Source organism: Scyliorhinus torazame, chromosome 7 (genome assembly GCF_047496885.1).
Source record: "Scyliorhinus torazame isolate Kashiwa2021f chromosome 7, sScyTor2.1, whole genome shotgun sequence".
NCBI lineage: Eukaryota > Metazoa > Chordata > Chondrichthyes > Carcharhiniformes > Scyliorhinidae > Scyliorhinus > Scyliorhinus torazame.
The window spans coordinates 303,946,486-303,960,993 of NC_092713.1; the positions used below are offsets into that span (position 1 = coordinate 303,946,486).

General features: G+C 47.2%; 1 protein-coding gene across 3 annotated transcripts in view; it reads left to right on the forward strand.

Annotated features, from left to right (window-relative positions):
* Positions 1–14,508, forward strand: part of rnf130 (ring finger protein 130) — a 282,069-nt gene that overhangs the window by 45,660 nt on the left and 221,901 nt on the right. For all 3 annotated transcript variants that reach the window (XM_072512683.1, XM_072512681.1, XM_072512682.1), the window contains exon 2: positions 5,069–5,316. In XM_072512683.1, coding sequence (XP_072368784.1) covers positions 5,069–5,316 — 248 coding nt within the window. The remainder of the gene's footprint in view (positions 1–5,068; positions 5,317–14,508) is intronic.

Here is a 14,508-nt window from a genome sequence, read left to right on the forward strand (position 1 = left end):
TTTTTTATTGGAGAGCATTAGAAATTGAAGTAAGATCAATCGCCTTGATCCTATAAAATGGCAGGATGAGGGGACTCAGTTCTTAGTAAGAGGGTGCCCTTGGCACTGCGCAAGTGGCAGGGAGAGGGGGCACTCCGCAGCATCGCTTTGAACGAGGTCAGCACCCCTCCCACCTCACTGAGAAAGCAAATCAAGGGACAAGGCTGCCAAGGACCGTTAGGCAGCCAATTAGCCAGAAGAAGGCTCCAGTTGGCAACGCACGCTCAAATGTCAGATTTTGGACCAAGTCCCAGTGCAGGAAAGGCAGAACCCCAATCAGTAGGAGGGAACGGGAAAGGAAAGAGGGGGCAGGATAGACACAATACCCTCAGCACAGGATCTACTCCTGAATACTGGGCACCTGGAGATGACCCAGATCCATTGCCCCAGATCGCTGGCATCTGTGACCTCATTACCAAAGACCTCGCAGCACTGGTCATCCATGCCTGTCCCTGTGGCCTTCAATGTCATTGTGGCATTGAACACCTTAGCTTCTGGCTATTTCATGGACCATCTGGGATCCTTGTGGCAGTAATTGCAGCATACCACTGCAGCTTGCCGATCAATAATGCCCTCTTTGCCAGAGCTGGACAGTTCTTTTAAAAAAAAATAAATTTAGAGTATCCAATTCTTTTTTTCCAATTAAGGAGCAATTTAGCGCAGCCAATTCACCTACCCAGCACATCTTTTTGGGTTTCGGGGTGAGACCCTCGCAGACACTGGGAGAATGTGCAAGCTCCACACGGACAGTGACCCGCGGCTGGGATCAAACTCGGGTCCTCAGCACGTATGGTACCAGTCCTAACCACTGCGCCACCGTGCCACCCTCGGTGTTGGACAGTTCTTTCGGTTCATGGCTGGTACAATCTTGCAAGCATAAAGGGCATTAGGTTTCACCTCCACCGCTGGATTCCTACAGGTGCTGGACATCATTGGTTGCACCCCTGTGGCTATCAAGGCACCAACAAACCAGTCAGTAAGTTTTGTCAACAGGAAGGGCTTCTCTCAACATTTAATTGGTCTGCAACCATAGCAAGAGTGTGCTCACTATCCTGGCAGCTGCCATCATTCCTCTATCTGCCATTAGTCCACGCTGCCGTTGATCTTCCCTCCAGCTTCCAGAGTGCATGAATAGATCCTTGAGGACCAAGGAATATTCCTTCATGACATGGCTACTCACCCATCTATGGGAACCCGAAACAAAGGCATAGGGGTGTTTCAACAGAACCCCCTATTCGTTCAGTCAATGATTGAGCAGGCCATTGGCCTTGGAAGATACAGTTTTGGGGCCTGGGCTGTTCAGGTGGTGCCCTGCAAAAATCAATCATGTAACAGTTTGCTGCTTTTTCCATAACATTGCCATCCAGAGAGGTGTGGACCTTGAGGCTGGCGAGGCCCTTGAAGGAGACAACTCCTTAGGGGAAGAGTAGGAGGTGAGATGAGAAGGAAGTGAACCCAGAGGACGATAGCGCTGTACAAAGAGGCGGACAGGCGTGACTCTGAGGGTGACGGGCTTGTGGGAATACCATAAATATCAGGGGTATCCAGTTTTAAGGACTTTTACCTGAACCCCTCTGAGCCAGGTTCATAGAATCCCTGCAGTGCAGAAGGAGGCCATTCGACCTATCGAGTCTGAAAGACCACCCTATATAGACACACTCCCCCTTCTTACCCCCGTAATCCAGTAACCCCACCTAACCTTTTGGACACTAGGGGGAAATTTATCATGGTAAATCCACCTAACCTGTACATATTTGGACTGTGGGAGGAAACCTACACTGACACTGGTAGAAAGTACAAACTCCACACAGTCACCCAAGGCTTGAATTGAACCTGGGTCCCTGGCGCTGTGAGGCAATAGTGCTAACCACTGTGCCACCATTCAGCCGGGTTGAGGGCATGGAAGTGAGCCTGAGAAACCTGTGCTGCACATGCATGGAAGGTGCAGCCTGGACTTGTACCAATGGTGGAAGGCTATCTGCCCAGAGGCTTTAGCCTCACCATCGAGGATTCTGTCATCCTTCGCCAATTCCAACCACCTATCCAGGCATGGCAACAATACGAGGATTCCCAGACATGTGCCTTAACTGTGTAATTTTCTATGAAGTGTACGGAGAGAGAAATTGTTGATTGAGACAGGATGAAAAAACCACAATTGGCCCATTTAGTTCGCCTCATGATTTGATGGCCTCTGCATGTGGCCACACCAATGCAGTGCTCCCCTTGTCGCTTTAGAGGAGTTAAAGGCAATTTGTTCACGTAATTCTGATTGATGCAGCTGAAATGCACTTAGTGGCCAACCTTGTGGAGATGCCCATGGTAGTATGTCCAGAGGCTGCTGTACCTGCATACATTAATCAAAGGGAAAATGAATGTTTGTACCCACTTGAAATGGCCTGGAAGCATTTATATGCAGTGGCTTTGCACTATAGTATGTAAATGATTCCTTTTCACAATCCGATCAGCCATGATCTTATTGAATGGTGGCGCAAGCTCAAGGGGTTCAAGTGGCCGACTCCCCCTAATTCATCAAATTTTCATTAAAAATTGCATACCCTTTCACCCACTCTCATCCCTGAAGATAATGCACTGCTTTCTCCAGCGTCTCTCCATTGTCATCTGCTCTGATCCATTAGGAGCTGCATGTCAGGGGCAACAGGTCTTCATCAGCACTATGGCTTTGAGCCATTTTGAGGGGTCAGTGGGTGGACGGGGCGCACACTCCTCCCATCTTTAGGAGCAGAAATTTGTCTGCATTGTAATGGATTGGCTACCTGTTACATGCATAATTTACTTAGTCCGACGCCAGTACACCCAATTTTTGTTGACATTCCTGATGCTCGGTTACGATCCCATCTGATAATACCGGATAAGTCAGATCCCAGAGTGAAATCTGGCTTAATGGACCATACTTTTTTTGTAGAAATTGGAGGAAAGTTACTGAACAAAATCTCAGGAGTTTGCTGATGAACCTTTAACACAATTTTTGTTGAAGCTTGCACTCAGCAGGACAATCACAAGAATACCAATGTCAGGAAACAATGACTTTATACTGTATGAGAAGAGAGTGCTGATTGGTTGGAAAGTGGACTCTGATTGGTAGAGGTGTTACCATGGCAAATGCACCAGTTAATGGTGACTGGCTGTTAAGCATTGTTTGAAAATTTAAATAGTCAGCTTGACTGGTCGAGGCATTGCCCTGAGGAATGAACTAGCTATTGGCTATCACTTATTTTGTTCAGCTGACACAGGTGCAATATGTGCACATGTTCTTTCGGTCTGCAAACAGGGCCCTGTCTACTAATATATGTAGCATCCAGTCCATGTAAATGCACCATACTGTAAGCCTGACTTGCAACCTTAAATTGGTTATGAGCATAATTTCTAGCGCACTGAGAATTATTTAGCAAATGGTGTCCGATTACTGAATTACATCAATTGTGGCACACAGAATCACATCTAATGTTGGAAACTGTGTTTTTGAGTTTTGCATGCATGTTCTGGTTGGGTACGGTCTGTATTTTGTCAGTTACAAACAGTGGAATAGACATGCTGTTGATACGATCTGCCAGTCTTTGGGACGGATGGCCTATATACCTTGCGTCACACTAGCACTGAAATTCATATACCACGTTACTCATTTGTGTGATAGAATGTCTTTTTGGCTTGACGATAGCATCCGATTGGTGGGGAATACCTTTCATGTTGCTACTGCATGGTAGTAGTGTGAAACCGCTAACTTCACCTGTTGCTCAAATTTGAGACACCTTGCCCTTCCAGGGTAATTTGAGGTAGACTGGGCATTTTTCAGGGCCGAATGTGACGGCCTTATGCTCATTCGTGAATTTACGTGATATACATCGCAAAATTATCTAATCAAGGTAACTATTATCCCCGCAGGATGTCTGTTCTTTTAGCATCAAGCTTACATGGTGAGCAGATGGCTTGGGCTTTGTTTTACAAGGTTGCCAATAAACCTAATCTCTCAGTATGTGGAACTGTAAGAATCCTAACGCATATATTGACCAATGAAGGTAGGCTTTTGGAAGACCGGTCGAGAAACCCCTGGTCGACACTGCTCCAGTTCAAAGGTGAATTTGAGTGCAGGATGGAACCCATAAAGGTATCCAAGAAAATTATTACTTGTATATTTCTGATATGTGGCAAATATATTTGTTATATTCAAATCCATAGCAGGATGTAATCATTGTGATTCTTACACTCAGTGATATATGCAACAATGATTCAGCTTCAGGGTTTCAGTCTCTCCTTCTGAAATTCCGTTCGTATGGATCTTGGAGTACACGTGTGCCATTTTTAAATGCCGCCCCGATCTTTGGAACCTCCACCATGGTTTGTGGACCCCTCCCAACACTCCAACTTACTTGCTAGGGGCTTCTCGAACTCGCCCCACATTATAAGAGCAAGGCACCCCAGGCTCGAACCTTAGCAGTGCCAGCCTGATACCTGGGCACCTTGGCATTGCACGGGTAGCACTGCCTTGGATGAATCGACGGAGACATATTTAGTGTAGGCTCACTTAAATATGCAAATCTGGATCCTGCTGGTGTAAGCGAGATCCAGATTGCGACGTCACGGAAGATCTCATTCGATCTTGCGAGGCGTCCTGAATGTCGCAAATCTCGCGGGAGGCCACGCACGATTTAACAGCCTCGCCGAGTCTCCAGTAGATCAGGATAAGGCCGTTCGATTGGGTCCATAGTTTTTACTTGAAGAAGGAATTTGGATGTTCCATATAGCCATGGGTTGTGAAATATTCTGTGGAACACTAGACTTATTTCTCATTTCTCTGTTGGGGAAATGAAAATGTCTGGAGTGCAGCTAACCTAGGTTACTGAAATCTATTTTATTGGTTAGCTTATTTGGGGTTGGGGTGCAAAAGGCGGGGGGGGGGGGGGGGTGTCCAGGAGAAAATTAAGGTAGAAATTCTCAAGTTTGCATATTTTTGAATGTTTTGACATGTGGTCAATTTCTTGGAGGTTAAGTACGTTGTTTTTCTTGCTTTCAGGAACTGGTAATATAGTCGCCATCATGATTTCTGAGCGTAGAGGTCGTGAAATTCTGAGTTATGTGGAAAAAAACCTCACTGTATTGATGTCTATAGCAGTTGGAACAGCACATTTCCCACAGTACAGCCGTGGCTCTCTGGTCTTCGTGTCCATCTCATTTATTGTGTTGATGATCATTTCTTTGGCTTGGCTGATCTTCTATTTCATCCAGAAGTTCAGATATGCAAATGTACGTGGACGGAACCAGGTCAGTAACTTCCATTTTTAAGCATTTATATATTTCAGATTGACTGAGACTTGGCATGCTGTTAATAATAGGAAGTATGATTTTGATTTTTTTTGGGGGGGAAAGAGGGTGGAGAAAACCGAATTAGAGGGAGTTGGTTTTAATGGAGAAATTTTACATTGTCCATGTTAAATTCGGTGCAGTGCCAAACAATGTACCAAAGGCAATCTCTGAGTTATGCCTATTCCAACTGTGTTATTGTTGTTTTTTGATGCAAAGAAATTGATGCAAAGAAAACTAATTGTAAATTCTACCCTCCCAAACCTCTACACTCCAACTCTGTGTCCAAAGTAAGTCAGTCCTGTAAAATTTCAGGTTATCACAATGCTAGAGATTTTGTTTAATGCAAGATTCAGCTTTGAGAGAATTTTTGTAAAGAAAACGTATAAAGTGTGTAAAGATTAGACTTACATTATATTCTTCACCATCTGGCCGTCTGGGAGTTGGGTGGCTCTGGAACAACACTCAATCTACACTGACCTGGCCTCTTGGTTTTTTTTGCAATGGAGCTATTCCAGCATTTGAGCAGGGTGGAGAAACTAGTTGGTGTCCTTGTATCACCAATAAAACCAACTTTTTTTTAAAAAAGTTATTTTGAATATCTGATATGAGTGCAAGCTTCCACATTAAGAACTGCCATACATACATTGCTTAATGAGAAGGTTTTTAAAATTTCTACATAAAAAATTTCTAATTACATTTAAAAATAGACCTTTCAGGGTCCATTCAGCAATTCAGTGTGAAAATTTTAGATGAGCAATTAATTTGGAAACATATACAAATATCAATGAAAGAGTATTATGCAGTATATGGTGGGCATGGATTGAGAGGGGATGAAGTGCTGAACTAACCCCTGCAAGAGTTGGTGTTTGGAGCTCTGTTGTTTTCCAATCTGACTGTGAACGTAAACTTTAAATTTGCTGATAACACTGACATCTGGAGAAGTGTAGAATTCGTACATGCTGCTAACAATTTGCCAAGGATTTTGATCAGTTATGGGGAACATGGTGGCGCAGTGGTTAGCACTGCTGCCTCAAGGCGCTGAGGACCTGGGTTCGACCCCGGCCCCAGGTCACTGACAATGTGGAATTTGCACATTCTCCCCGTGTCTGCGTGGGTCTCACCCCCACAACTAAAAGATGTGCCGGGTAGGTGGATTGGCCACATTAAATTGCCCCTTGGAAAAATAAAATTTTAAATTACAAATATTTTTTTTAAGGATTTTGTTCAGTTATGTAATTGGCCAAATACAAATGAATTTTATTGTTGAGAACTATAAAGAACTACTTTGGAATAAATATAGTTAATCATACTCTGAATGGAATTGAATTAGCCACTCTTCGAAAGGATTTGAGAGATTCAGGCTGAACATTTTGTCTGTAAACATTGAACAAATGTGTTGAAGCAATTTTATTCCAGACTTATGGGACTGTTCCATTGGGCATTTGATTGAAGTTCTAAAAAAATGTAAGCAGTTTGTTAGATTGGTAGATCCTTTTCTCTGGTTGGGGAGATGGTGGCGAGAGATTCATTTAAAATTCTCGCTGAGAGTGAGGAGTGTTTTGGGGAATTTCTGTACCGGTGGGTTTTTAAAGCATGGATTGTTTTGCCACATGGGTGTTCAAGGCCGAGATCAATGCTGCTTGAAGCAGAGTGCAGGACTTGGATTGTTCCTATAAGATCCAACACACAATAACAACGTGCAGCTATGTAGTGCTTATATCATAGGAAAATGTTCCAAAACGCTTCACAGGCATGATCAAAAAAGCAGATGCCAAGCCAAAGTAGATAATATTAGAACAAATTACCCAAATTATACAGGAAAATCTTCAAGGTGCTGAAGAGGTAGAAAGGCTTGGTTTGGAAATTTCAGAACATGGTGCCTATGCTGCTGAGGCACAGCTGCCAATGGTGAGCCAAGGGGAGGGGCGGTACACAAAACCTGAGCCTGAGGAACAAAAATGCAGGAGGTTGCAGCATACATGTAAAAACTGATTCCATGTTTGAGGATGAGGTTGCTAAGGAGCAAAATGTAGATAATAAAGAGGCGGGCTCTGCAGGTAAAGTTATGAAAACTGTAAGAGAAGCCATTGTTCTATAAAATGTAGGTTCAGGAGTGATTGAGCAAATTATCTACAGATATTTTGTGATGAATATGGGGCCAAAGGTTGGGCAAACAAGTGGTACTTCTCCCTTACATCATAAGGTCAGAAGTAGGCATGTTTGCGGATGACTGCACAATGTTCAGTGACTCCTCAGATAATGAAGCAGTCCATGTCCAAATGCAGAAAGACCTGGACAATATCCAGGCTTGGGCTGACAAATGGCAAGTTACATTTGCGCCACCAGGGGACTCGGGAACAAAATAGTTCCTCGATGGACTGGACATGCCAGTTGTGGGGGAGGATAGTAAACGGGGCTTGGGAGCACCGCTAGAACTGGGAGAGATCATGGAGAGTGTAAATTCCATGCAGGCGGGGAAGGCGCCAGGTCCAGACGGGTTCCCGGCGGACTTCTACAAATCATTTGCGACAGCACTGGCCCCGCACCTGCGGGGGATGTTCACAGACTCGCTGGCGAGTGGCACACTGCCATTTACTCTAGCACAAGCTTAAATCTCGCTAATACCTAAGACAGACAAAGACACGACTGAATGTGGTTCATACAGACCCATCTTGCTACTGAACGTAGATGCCAAAATATTGGCCAAGATCCTAGCCAAAAGGCTAGAAGACTGCGTACCAGAGGTGGTCGCAGAGGATCCAAACATGTTTTGTCAAAGGTAGATAGCTAACATCAAACATCAGGCACCTACTGAATGTGATTATGACCTCATCCGGGGACAGAGCATCTGAAGTGATCGTCTTCCGGAGGTCGCAGAAAAGGCCATCGACAGAGTCGAGTGGAAGTACCTTCTAGAGGTGCTTGAGAAGTTTGGGCTTGGAAAAGGATTCACCTCATGGATGAAACTCCTGTACAATGCTCCCATGGCAAGCATATGGTAAAACAACACCAGCTCCCAGTACTTCCAGCTGCACATAGGCAGCAGGCAGGGATACCCGCTGCCGCCGCTGCTGTTCGCCCGAGCGATCGAACCATTAGTGATCACTCACAGAGCAGCAAAGAACTGGAGGGGTATCCTAAGAGAAAGCAAAGAGCATAGAGTCACACTCTACGTGGATGACCTGCTCCTCTACATCTCAGACCCACAAAGCGGCATGGAAGGAATCATCACGCCCCTGAAAGAGTTTAGTGCCTTCTCGGGTGATTGCCCTGGTGAACCCGCAAGGGGGAGGGACAGCACTGGTGGGACTGCCGTTTAAGCAGGCCCAGCACAAATTCCGCTACCTGGGGATCCAAATCGCTCATGACTGGATGGGGATCCACAAATGAAACCTGACCAGTCTGACAGAGGAAGTCAAAAAGGGCCTGCAGAGGTGGACCACACTCCCACTCTCCCTGGCAGGGAGAGTATAGATGATCAAAATGAACGTACTGCCCAGACACCTCTTTCTACTAAGATCCATCCCGATCTATATCCCCAAGGCCTTTTTCAGCGCACTGGACAAATTAATCATGGCGTTTGTATGGGGGGAAAGAATCCTAGGATCACAAAGAAGGTCCTACAGAAAACAAAATCCAGGGGAGGGCTAGCCCTCCCAAACCTACAAACTTCTACCACTGGGCAGCGACGGCAGAAAGAGTGATGGGATGGATAAAGGAGCCAGAGGCCGAGTGGGTGTATGCGGAGGAGGCCTCCTGCAAGGGGACCTCTCTCCGGGCCCTCGCCACGGCGGCACTCCCATCCCCGCCCAAGAAACACTCCAGCAGCCCAGTGGTGATAGCCACCCTCCAGACGTGAGGTAGCAAAGCCCAGTGGAAAAAATGGAGAGCAGCAGTGAAAAGGGGGGGAAAGGGAGGGCGGTCAAGGAGAGAAGAGCTGGGGGGGGGAATAAGAGAGGATTGTATGCTAAGCTGGAAGGGGGTGATAAGGGAGGATTGTATGCTGAGCCAGACTGTAAATAGAGAAACCTAAGAAGGAACCTTGATGACTACAATAAATGAAAACCAACGGCAATGTATATAATTTTGAAAATGCCAATAACAAGATTTTTTAAAAAAAAGTTACATTCACGCCACACAAGTTCCAGACAATGGCCATCTCCTACAAGAGAGGATCTAATCAACGGCCGTTGACACTCAATGGCATTACAATCGCTGAATCTCCCACAATCAACATCCTGGGGGTTACCATTGATCAGAAACTGGATTGGATTAGGCACATTAATACTGTGGCTACCAGGGCAGGTTAAAGACTAGGAATCCTATGGCGAGTAACTCTCCTCCTGACTCCCAAAGCCTGTCCACCATCTACAAGGCACAAGTCAGGAGTGTAATGGAATACTCTCCACCTGCCTGGATGAGTGCAACTCCAACAACACTCGAGAAGCTCAACACCATCCAAGACAAAGTGGCCCGCTTAATTGCTCCCCCTTCCACAAACATTCAAATCCTCCACCACTGACGAACAGTGGCAGCCATGTGTACCATCTAAAGATGCACTGCAGTAGTGAGAGTTTGGCTGATGATGGATCAATGAGAGTTTGGCTCAAGATGGATTGGAACTTTATGGGAAAAACAAAATGTTAGATAAAGCTTTGTGTGAAGAAATGTCAAGACAGGTTCTTTTGGTAGCAAGCTGTATCACTGTTTTTGTACTAGACAAATTGCAGTAACGGCCTTGGGAAGGGTTGCGCTGTGCTTGAAAATAATCATAATTAAGATAAAAGGCACAGATGAAATGCGAGGGAGCTGCTCTCTGAAATGAACCAAAAGCTGTATAAGAACTGCTGTTAGATGTATTGACTTTGGCTTGCTGTTGTAACTCTCAAGTGATACAGTGGTCTTAGCCCCGGCCGAGAAATAAACATATGTTAAAGTAACGAGGTGTTCGACTGATCATTTAATCCGGACTGGCTGCAAAAGAATCCTCATTAGCTCACCAAGGTTCCTTAGGCAACACCTTCCAAACCCACGACCACTACCATCTAGAAGGACAAGAGCAGCTGATACCTGGGAACCCCACTACCTGGAGGTTCCCCTCCAAGTTACTCACCATCCTGACTTGGAAATATATCGCCGCTCCTTCCATCACTGGGGCAACATCCTGGAAGTCTCTCCCTAACAGCACAGTGGGTGTACCTACACCTCAAGTACTGCAGCGGTTCAACAAGGCAACTCACCACCAACTTCTGAAAGCCAACTAGGGATGGGCAATAAATGCTGGCCTAACCAGCGATGGTCACATCCCGTAAATGAATAAAAATAATGTAAACCTACTTGTGACACTAATAAAGATTATTGTTATTATTATTAATTAATCTCCAGGACACACATTGTCTCAAAACAATGGCAGGCTCATTTTGAGAACAATGAAACATTGATGCCAGAAATGAAAGGAGCTGGAGTCATCAAGTTGAATGCTCTTTTGATATTGTATTATGTTGCACTAGTGTGTTGAGTAATGCCACAATTGTTTTTTGTGGACTAGGGAGCACTTGACAAGGATGCAGAAAGAAAATATTCATAATCTTGCATTTCTAACTGATTTCTCTTGTCCGAAAAATACAATCAGTGCTGGCCGTTACAGATTAAAATTCATGTTTCTTAGACTGGAAGTTGCTGTGATTTTAGCTCAGAAAACTGCTGTTATTATTATTAATTAATCGCCAGGACACAAATTATCTCAACAACAATGGCAGGCTCATTTTGAGAACAATGAAACATTGATGCCAGAAATGGATGGAGTCGGAGTCATCAAGTTGAATGCTCTTTTGATATTGTATTATGTTGCACTAGTGTGTTAAGTAATGCCACAATTGTTTTTTGTGGACTAGGGAGCACTTGACAAGGATGCAGAAAGAAAAATGTTCATAATCTTGCATTTCTAACACTGATTTCTCTTGTCCGAAAAGTACAATCAGACCTGGCCATTACAGATTAAAATTCATGTTTCTTAGAGTGGAAGTTGCTGTGTTTTTAGCTCAGAAAACAAAGATAGTTTTACAGGATTTATATTTGTATTGGTAAACGTTAGAAATAACGTATGCTTTTTATGTTTCTGTGCCTGGAAGGGTAAAACCTATAGGTAGATTCATGCCAGACAAAGGTGTTTGTATGTGTGAGGATTGATTAAGTTCCAACTGTGTTTCTGTTGTGTTTAGACGGCTACAGCGTAAAGCAGAGACAGACTTTCAATTAAACCCACAGCTCTGTAGCGTGGGCCCCGGTCAATGGCGGGGGGTGGGGGGTTGCACACCATAGGAACATCAATCAGAGCCTTGGTAGCTCTAAATTTGCTGATAGGCTCGTTCAAATGCTTGAGTCTAGCAGCAGGCAATACAGAACGACATCGGGCTTTTGATTCGTGGACTCCCCTTTAGAGTGAGAAAACAGTTTGCCAGACATTGAGAGGTAGAGGTGACTTACAGCAGTTCAGACACAGATTTCCTGAATTAGTGTGAGGTTTCTGAACTTTCATTTAGTAAAGATGCAAATCAGCCGCTGGGTTTCTGGCATTTGGTCTGGAGGGCAGGTTGAGGCAAAAGTGAGGTCGCTGACTGTAGCGCACAAAGACTCCGTGAGACGAATAGAGTGAAGTCGATGAGGCTTTATTAAGCGTGTCTGTTCCCCCGCAGCTCGATAGTAAACTGGCCTGCCGGGGAAGACTCCGGCTTCTTATACTCCGCCTTCAGGGCGGAGCTAGAGGTCAACGGCCAACCAGGACCCGGGATCTGTCAGCCAATGACATTAGGGCTTCCAGTCCCACATGACCCCCAATACATACTACCACATTCACCCCTTGTCAAAAATGAACCCGGCGGGGTGACGCTTCGTATGGTGGTAAGGGTTTACAGGGCTGGTCCTGGGAGGAAAAAAAACATTCACAAGGCAATACAGTATTGTACAATTTTGTCCTGTTGCAACTATTTACAGAGGGTATGGGAAGAAAAGCAAAATGTTCTTGTGAAAAGTCCATATTTAGTTTTAGATCGACGCCACGAGTCGGTCGGGTGGTCTGGTCGTCCGTGTCGATCGCCTCGGCCCCGGTGGTGGTGGTGCTTGTACCGGTGTTGTCGCCTCCAGGAGCCTTACGGTTTCAGCTTGGGCTTTATTCTTGGTCGGTGCTGAGGGGAGGGGAACCGATCCTCCTGGGAAGGGGGCGGTCGCGGGGTGCGGTGGTGGCAGGAAGGGGAGGCGTCGGAGGCGTCGCTCTCGACCTGGAAGGGGAGGGACTCGTCGATGGCGCGCATCGTGGCCTTTGCGATATCCGCTTTGATGCGGCTGAAGGCCTGGCAAGCCTCTGTCGACAGAGGGAAGGTCGTGGTCTGTATTAGGGGGCGGGCCTTGTCTGCGTACTGGGGGACCCACTGGGCGTAGTATGAAAAGAACCCCAAGCAGCGTTTCAGGGCTTTTGGGCAGTGCGGGAGGGGAAATTCCATGAGTGCGCGCATACGTTCGGGGTCGGGGCCTATTATCCCATTGCGCACTACGTAGCCCAGAATGGCTAGCCGATCAGTGCTAAAAACGCACTTGTCCTCGTTGTACGTGAGGTTCAAGGCTTTGGCGGTCTGGAGGAATTTTTGGAGGTTGGCGTCGTGGTCCTGCTGATCGTGGCCGCAGATGGTTACATTGTCGAGATACGGGAACGTGGCCCGCAACCCATGTTGATCAACCATTCGGTCCATCTCCCGTTGGAAGACCGAGACCCCGTTTGTGACGCCAAAAGGGACCCGTAGGAACTGATATAATCGCCCGTCTGCCTCGAAGGCTGTGTACTTGCGGTCACTTGGGCGGATGGGGAGCTAATGGTAGGCGGACTTGAGGTCCACGGTGGAGAAGACTTTATATTGGGCAATCCGGTTGACCATGTCGGATATGCGGGGGAGAGGGTACGCGTCTAGTTGTGTGTACCTGTTGATGGTCTGGCTATAGTCAATGACCATCCTTTGTTTCTCCCCTGTCTTCACTACTACCACCTGCGCTCTCCAGGGACTATTGCTGGCCTGGATTATGCCCTCCTCTAGTAGCCGCTGGACTTCGGACCGAATGAATGTCCGGTCCTGGGCGCTGTACCGTCTTCTCCTAGTGGCGACGGGTTTGCAATCCGGGGTGAGGTTCGCAAACAAGGACGGGGGTTGCACCTTGAGGGTTGCGAGGCCGCAGATAGTGAGTGGGGGTATTGGGCCGCCGAATTTGAACGTAAGGCTCTGTAGATTGCATTGGAAATCTAATCCCAGCAAGGTTGGGGCACAGAGTTGGGGAAGGACGTTTAGTTTGTAGTTTTTGAACTCCCTCCCCTGCACCGTTAGGGTAACTATGCAGAATCCCTGGATCTGTACGGAGTGGGATCCTGCAGCTAGGGAAATCTTTTGTGCGCTGGGATAGGTGGTCAAGGAACAGCGTCTTACCGTGTCGGGGTGTATAAAGCTCTCCGTGCTCCCGGAGTCGACTAGGCATGGCGTCTCGTGGCCGTTTATTAGCACCGTTGTCGTCGTCGTCTGGAGTGTCCGGGGCCGAGCTTGATCGAGCGTAATTGAAGTGAGACGTGGTTGTAGTAGTGGAGTGGGGTCCGTTGATGCCGTCCAAGATGGCGTCGGGGATGGACAAAATGGCCGCCCCCATACATCGCACGTGACTGGGGGGTCACAGGATGGCGGCGGGGGTGGACAAAATGGCCGCCCCCACGCGTCGTACAGGTCTGGGGCGGTCCAAGATGGCGGCGCCCCTCCTCCCCTCGTGGTGGCCGGGACCCAAAATGGCGGCGTCTGCGGGTCGCACATCGGCGCCCCTCCTCCCCTCGTGGTGGCCGGGACCCAAAATGGCGGCGTCTGCGGGTCGCACATGGTGTGCTGGGAGCGCTAGGACCGCGAGCGCTAGGACCGCGCGGAGCTCCCTCACCGGGGACAGCGGTGGTCGGGGCCCAAGTAGGTGGCGCCGGCGGGTCAGGCGTGGGGCGCGGGGTGGGGGTTAGGGTGGCGTTAGGGACGCGCAAAACTCCCTCCTCCGTGGAGAGTTTTGGCCGGGACCCAAAGCGGTAGCGCCGGCGGCGGGTCATACATGGGATGCGGGGAGGGGGGTTGGGGAGCGTAA